The sequence below is a fragment of the Podarcis vaucheri genome, assembly GCF_965113315.1.
Source record: "Podarcis vaucheri genome assembly, chromosome: 6".
NCBI classification, from domain to species: Eukaryota; Metazoa; Chordata; class Lepidosauria; order Squamata; family Lacertidae; genus Podarcis; species Podarcis vaucheri.
The window spans coordinates 103,930,855-103,938,375 of record NC_138764.1 but is presented as its reverse complement, the minus strand read 5'-3'; the positions used below and the strand labels follow the sequence as shown (position 1 = coordinate 103,938,375).

Below are 7,521 nucleotides of genomic sequence, written 5' to 3'. Positions count from 1 at the left end.
CAAACAAATGAAAATATAAAATAACCATTAAGAGAGTCTTATGGGTCAAAATCGACAGCTTTTGCCGCAGTCTGATGGCTGCACAGGTGCTGGGTGACTTGGGAAATACTTTTGTGAACGGAGACAGTGATGGTAAAGGTTGCCGAACTTGAGCTCTTCGATTCTTGGCTCTCTGTCTTTGTCTTAACTAACCCTGGGAACAAAGGAAGCCTGCCTTAAATTAGGGTCATTCTATTTGTCTATCCGAAGGGGTGTGATCAGGACTTGCTGATCAGAAGGTTGGCGGTTCAAATCCCCGCAACGGGGTGAGCTCCCGTTGCTCGGTCCCTGCTCCTGCCAACCTAGCAGTTCGAAAGCATGTCAAAGTGCAAGTAGATAAATAGGTACCGCTCCGGCGGTAAGGTAAACAGCGTTTCCGTGCACTGCTCTGGTTTGCCAGAAGTGGCTCAGTCCTGCTGGCCACATGACCCAGAAGCTGTACACCGGCTCCCTCGGCCAATAAAGTGAGATGAGCGCCGCAACCCCAGAGTCAGCCACAACTGGACCTAATGGTCAGGGGTTCCTTTAACTTTACCTATTTGTCTATCTAGCCCAGGTTCCCTCAACAGGAATGGCTGGAAGAGGGGGCTGATGGGAGTTGTAGTCCACAACATCCAGGGAACGGGAAGGATGGGACCCCAAGGGTCATCTAGTCCAACCCCCTGCAATGAAGGAATATGCCGCTGTCCCATAAGGGGATCGAACCTGCAACCATGGCATTATCAGTACCACACTGTAACCAACTGAGCTGTTTCTGTATTGTTTGTTTGTTTGTTTGTTTGTTTGTTTGTTTGTTTGATTTATACCCCACCCTCCCCGGCCAGAGCTGGGCTCAGGTTGGCTAACACCATTAAAATTACAGTAAATAATAATAATAATAATAATAATAATTATTATTATTATTATTATTATTATTATTATTATTATTATTATTTTTAAAAACCACCAATTTAAAATACAGGTTAAAATGCAATTTAAAATGCAGCCTCATTTTAAAAGTAGCCTATAGATCAAGACCATAAAGGGATGGAAAACATAAGGGTCAGACTGACTCCAAACCAAAGGCCAGGCAGAACAGCTCTGTCTTGCAGGCCCTGTGGAAAGATGTCAAGTCCCACAGGGCCCTGGTCTCTTGTGACAGAGCATTCCACCAAGTCGGGGCCAGTACTGAAAAGGCCCTGGCCCTGGTTGAGACCAATCTAACCACCATGCGACTTGGGACCTCCAAAACGTTGTCATTTGTGGCATTTACGTCTCCCCTTTTCCTGCAAGGAGCCCGAGGCAGTTTACGGGGTTCTCTCCCCCACTCCTCATTTAACCCCTGCTACTACCTTGTGAGGAAGGGCCGGCTGAGAGGGGCAAGGATTGGCTCAAGGTCACCCAGTGAGCTTCGAGTGGGGATTCGAACCCTGGTCTCCTAGGTCGTAGTTTGACACATTAACCACCACACTACACTGCCTTTCCCATTTCTAGCTTCTGCGGCGAGAGCGCTTGAAGAGCAGCGGTTAAGAGCGGGAGCTGTGAGTCAGGATGCCTTCAGCCATTTAAATGTTGCCATAGGAAAGCCGCTGTCTCTTAGCCACTTTCTGCAGCTTGGAGGAAGTAATACAGGGCTGTTGTTAGGATAATGTCGGTTAGAGCAGGGGTAGGAAACCTAAGGCCTAGGGGCCGGATCCGGCCCAATTGCCTTCTCAATCTGGCCCGCGGATGGTCCATGAATCAGCGTGTTTTTACATGAGTAGAATGTGTGCTTTTATTCAAAATGCATCTCTGGGTTATTTGTGGGGCATAGGAATTCATTCATTTCCCCCCCAAAACATAGTCTGGCCCCCCACAATGTCTGAGGGACAGTGGACCGGCCCCTTGCTGAAAAAGGTTGCTGACCCCTGGTTAGAGCACTGGAGATTATAAAACGCAGCGTTGTGTGTTGGGTGCCATTACCAAAGTGAACTGTAAAGCTTACTAGGAGCATACTAGGAGAGCCAGTGTGGTGTAGTGGTTTAGAGCGGTAGACTCGTAATCTGGTGAACCGGGTTCGATTCCCTTCTCCTCCACCTGCAGCTGCTGGGTGACCTTGGACCAGTCACACTTCTCTGAAGTCTCTCAGCCCCACTCACCTCACAGAGTGTTTGTTGTGGGGGAGGAAGGGAAAGGAGAATGTTAGCCGCTTTGAGACTCCTTCGGGTCGTGATAAAGCAGGATATCAAAGCCAAACTTCTACTACTAGGAGCATAAGAAGCTGGCTTCTACTGAGTCAGGTCATTGGGGCCTCTCAGTGTATTGTCTACACTGGCTGGCAGCAGCTCTCCAGGGTTTCAGGTAGGAGATTCCCCCAGGCATACCTGGAGATTAAACCTGAGACCTTCCTTGGAGGTTTTTAAGCAGAGGTTGGATGGTCATCTGTCCTGGATGCTTTAGTTGAGATTCCTGCACTGGGGGGGGGTTGGACTAGATGACCCTCAGGCCTCTTCTAACTCTAAGATGGTCTGGGTATAAACAATAGATGATGATGTTTCTATGATTCTGCTTGCAAGATGGATGCTCTGCCCCTGACCTATGGCTCCTCTGAAAGTGCAAGCAGTTTAAAAAATGCCAAATTAGCTGGTGCAGGAAAGCGATTGCCACGTGTCACATTGCGGGTTGAATAGACTGACCCTGTGGGCGCAGCAAGGATGAGCTAGATGGCCTTTGGCGTCCCCTCGCCTTGTGCCTGTCGCAGAATCCTAGCACTACCTTGGGGTCTTGCACTGGGTGTAGGAAGGGAGGTTGTCGGCCCCTGAGCTGGATTCTGAATCGCCAGTGCCCAGCTGACCAAACACTATCCTGAAAACTCCCAGGTGTACAGAGACTGCCAACTTTCCCGCTGACCTCTGCAGCTCTGCCTTTTAACAGCCGCCACATCTGCAGGCATTGTTTTGCAGCAGTTGAAAAGTTGGCATTCGCCCGTGCTGTCTTGGGTCAAGGTTTAAAACATCTTTTTTCCTCTCTCTCCATCCATTCCTCCAAACACACAGACAAACACAGAGCATATTTGCACACAATTTCCTGACGCTGAGGAATCTGAAATATTTTTTGCAAAAACCCCTTTCTCTTTTCCCTGCAGAAAAAAACCAGCAAAGAAACCAGGTTTGCCTGTGAACTTGACAGGAACAGAAAGCCAGACAGTGGCACAGGAAAGGTCTGGCGATTAAACCCCCTGCCTTGGGTCAATCCTGGGGGGGGGGGGCGAGAGCGTTGTTGGGGGGTCCGGTCTCAGGTAACAGATATGCTCTGGGTGGGCTGCGGAGGGGGCGGTGGTCTGTGCTTAGGATGGTGGCGGAGGCGAGAAAGTTTTTGACATTCTCTCCAGCAACTCCTTCCCCGTTGCGCCCCTATTGGGGGATGCAAATCCTCCATTCCTGCCCCGCAACCAATGACGTCCCCGGGTGGGCGGGGCTTCCCATTTACAGAATGAGCACCTGGGTGTTTACTCCAAGCGAGCAATGTGTGCGCAGCAGCCCCTAGACTGTGCAGGAGGGGAGGGGCCCGTCTGGGAGGGGGGAAAGAGGAGGAGGAGGAGGGGGCTGTCGGCGGGGATGGGCTATAAGAGAAGGCAGCGGAGAGGAGCCAGCGAGAGGGGTGGGCGTGAGCTGGCTGACTGGGGAAAGAGAGAGAGAGGCGTGGAGGGCAGCCGAGGGGCAAAAGACCGAGACCCTCTGCCGTTCCGTCCCTTCCTTCGTTCTCAGGTCTTGCCCTGGAAGCTCAGCAGCCGAGCAGCAAAGTCGTGACTCTCCTTCGCATCCCTGAGCGATTCGGCACCTGAAGGGCTCGCCTGCCTGAAGCGGACGTCCACCCACCCCTTCCTGCCCTCCGGCCGGCTTTTCTTGCCAAAGATCACCCCTCTCTCCCTCCTTCATTCTTTCTTTCTCTCCACCGCCGGCCCGGCTCCCTTCGCCGCTCGTCTGGCGCCTACGGAAGGTGCTACAGCCGAGGTGCCACAACCACTTCTGTCAATTTGCCAGCCAGCTGCTTCAGCGACTGAGTTAAAAGGGGGGTGTGGACGCCTAGGCAGAGCTCGCCGGCAGCCAGGGTGGGCGTGGAGGAAGAGAGAGAGGAGCTCTTGCACCCGGACGAGCGAGCGGCAGATCCGCCCACCCCTCGCCGGATGATGAGAAAATAACCCGGGGCTCAGCGGCGCCTGGAACGTGGAAGACGAGGGGGGCAGGATGGTCCAGCAGAGGAGCGTGCGGAGCCGGGGGTCGGAGGGCAAGCGGGAGGTGTGCCCCAAGGATGCCCTACTGCTGAAGGATGCCAAAGGGGAGCCGGGCTGGTGCAAGACTCCCAGCGGGCACATCAAACGCCCCATGAACGCCTTCATGGTGTGGTCCCAGAACGAGCGGCGGAAAATCATGGATCAATGGCCGGACATGCACAATGCTGAGATCTCCAAGCGCCTCGGCCGGCGTTGGCAGCTCCTGCAGGACTCGGAAAAAATCCCCTTTGTCAAGGAGGCAGAACGGCTGCGACTGAAGCACATGGCTGACTACCCAGACTACAAGTACCGGCCCAGGAAGAAGGGCAAGGTGGGCACTCCTAAGTCCCGCCCCAGGGTCTCGGTCAAGATCAAGCCCTCCGTCCTCGGGAGGGTGGCGTCCGGCAGAAGGCAGCCCCCCAAGCAGGGTGGCAGCGGCAGCCAGGAGGGACGCTCGACGCCCGAGCTGGATGACGACCCGCTGGAAGCGCGGCTGATGGAGGCGCCTTTTGACGACGGCCCCAAAACTCCCGGCAAAGAGTTCTGGCACGTGCTGCCGGCGAGCGGCGAGAAAGGAGCGTGGGTGGGCAGTTCCGGCGACCCAAAGGACCACGAGGTTGGTGCTGCTGCTGCCAAGTCCTTTTCGGACCAGGCAAGGTCCTCGGAGACTCCTTCTCCAGCGTCCACCCGGTCCCCGCTGTCTTCCTTCGCCTCGTCGGACGAAGAGTTTGAAGAAGAGCTCTTGAGCTTCCTGCCGGCCCGAGCCCAGCCCAACACGCCCTGCGGGACGCCGGACTGGTCCGTCTTCGACAAAGACCTGGACCTCTTCCCCCTGGGCGCCACGTCTCACTTTGAGTTCCCGGATTATTGCACCCCAGAGGTGACTGAGATGATCGCTGGGGACTGGCTGATGTCCAGCATCTCAGACTTAGTCTTCACGTACTGAATCCCTTAGCCAGGTAAACTCTCACTTCTCCGCAATCAGGTTGTCTCAAAAAAAAAAAGAAAAAGAAACCCAGCTGTTTACATGCAGGAATCAGGTATCTCCATTTTCTTGCCTTGGCTGCATTCAAAGGCGAGCTCTCCATCAGCCCATCCCCCGCTCCGCACACACCCACTTTGCCGGCACCCTCTGGCTCGGCAGGGCTGGCGTGCCGGGGCTGGGCTCCTCATCTCCTCTCGCCCCCCACAAGCCACGGAGGGATCCGGGCTCGATGCAGTGTGTATTTACCCATGAAATTTGACTGTCTAATCAGGTTCCCCCCCCCCATTGCAAGCCTCTCCAGCCGTCTCCCCCCCCCGTCCCCCGCCTCTTCCTCCTTGCAGCTGCTTCCCAGCTCCTCCGCCATCCAAGGCGGAGGTCGCCCCCCCCTCAGTTTCCACACCGATCCATTCCTCTCCTCTTCTTCTCCTTGCCCACGCTCCTTCCTTTCGGCTCCTTATTCCTCTTGCAAGCTTCCAATTCTCCACGTTGATTTCCGTGCCATTTCAGCGCTTGTCTTGCGGTGGGCAGCCGGGGGTGTGTGGGTGGGGTGTGTATTCTGTCCTTCGGTTACCTGACACCCGCCCCCCCAACTGCCCACCCTTTCCCCCTTCTGTTCCATTTTAAATGGCTCCTAGGAAAGAGATCCTCCCTGTTGGATCGTGTCGCGTTCAGAGAGATTTTCAGGAACATTTTGCCGCCCGTCTTGCACCCGGTGTGGGCAGGGCTTCCGGGTCCTCGTTTCACAATAACTTTTTTGTTTTGTTTTCTTTTCCGCACAAAAACACGCTCCCGAACCGGGTTGGGGAAAAGCACAGCCGGGCGGCGCCCACGTGGTGTTCACGTGGATCCGATGCTCGCACATGCCCTCTTCTCGTGGGCAGCCGGTTCCTGTCACCGACACCCAAAAATGCCACCCTCCCCAATTCCCCCTAGAGGCGCATGCCACGGGCATGAGCCGTGGGCTCCTGCTTCCTCTCGCGTGCTGCGTCCAAAGCAGACCGGGGGTCTTGTTGGCATCCTTCCCTCCTTGCCACTCCCTCTGTGTTGCCACGTTCCAGCCTCTCTGGGTATTGGCCAAGGAGATTGCTAGCGCCAGGGAATCTCTCAGGGTGGGGGGTCCCTGGGATGGGAAGCTCGGGCTCACCTGAGACGGACAGAGGGCAACTCCCCCAACCTGCAGGGGGCCGTGACTTTCACCGAAGGTCAAATCCAGCCTCCCTGCTGGCTGTCGGCAGAGGCTACCCAGCGGCTTCCCTGGCGGAAAGGAGGGCAGTCGAAGTCTCGGTGGCTGGCTAGCAGCAGGGAGAAGGTTTTCTGCCTGGGTTGGCTCCTTCTGTGTTGCCAGCACCTTCCCACCTTAGGGCAGGGAAATCCCACTAGCTCTGGCGGGTGAGGGGTTCAAGGCATAGCCGGCTCGTTGTAAGGAGGGTACGGCTGGCAAGGGAGCCTTGAAAGCTGCCTGGGAGACACGGCGATGGGCTGTGGTCAGGCAGCGAGATGGAAGGAGGTGCCTTTTGGCAACCGCTCCCGGTGGAAGTAGCAAGGCAGGTCCTGCCCCTTCCACCTGGGGAGGGAAGGCAGGTTTCTTGGCTGGGAAGTGTGCCTCCGACATTGGCATTTTTCGGTGCCTTTTTTGGACAGCCAGATTTGTCCTGTGGTCGCTGGGGAAAGATGGGCACACAGCAGCACCCATAGCCCCGGCTGAAGCCCCTCCGTAGGGAGGAACGTCTAGGGAACTGCTTTGCGCTGAGTCAGATACTGCCGACACTGACTGCCAATACAGACCCTAGCTGAATACTGCCAACACTGACTGGCAACAGCTCTCCTGGGTGACAGGCAGCGGACGTCCCCTAGCCCTGCTGTGGATGGAACCTGAGACCTTCTGCAACCAAAGCAGGTATTCTTCCAGTGAGCTGTGGCCTCTCTTTTTAAAACAAGTCAAGACCCCAGTCCTCATGAGTCTGGATTCCTGATTCGGACACATGTTTCTCTCTCCCAGCCCAGTTTCCAGGGATTAAAGCCGAGACCTTCTGCATGCAGAGCAAGTGTTCTGCCCCTGATCTACACCCCCTCTGCAGTAAACTCCAGGGATACAAATCTGAGGATACAAACCCATTTCCTCTGGGTCTTGCCCGGAGCTTTGCAGAACTGTGATTCCCAAGCCGCGGCAATTAACCCAGTTTAGCCTTACCGATCGCAAAACTCCAGCTTCACCTTCCCATTCCCAAATACAGGCGTTCCCTGCGCTGCACATTTAAGGTGACTT

General features: G+C 55.3%; 1 protein-coding gene across 1 annotated transcript; it reads left to right on the top strand.

Annotated features, from left to right (window-relative positions):
* The first annotated feature begins 3,074 nt into the window (after positions 1-3,074).
* Positions 3,075-5,548, top strand: SOX12 (SRY-box transcription factor 12). The gene is made up of 2 exons (XM_082228458.1): positions 3,075-3,217; positions 3,765-5,548. The coding sequence occupies exon 2, from the start codon at positions 4,245-4,247 to the stop codon at positions 5,214-5,216; it is 972 nt and encodes a 323-aa protein (XP_082084584.1). The 5' UTR covers positions 3,075-3,217; positions 3,765-4,244; the 3' UTR covers positions 5,217-5,548.
* Positions 5,549-7,521: the final 1,973 nt, after the last annotated feature.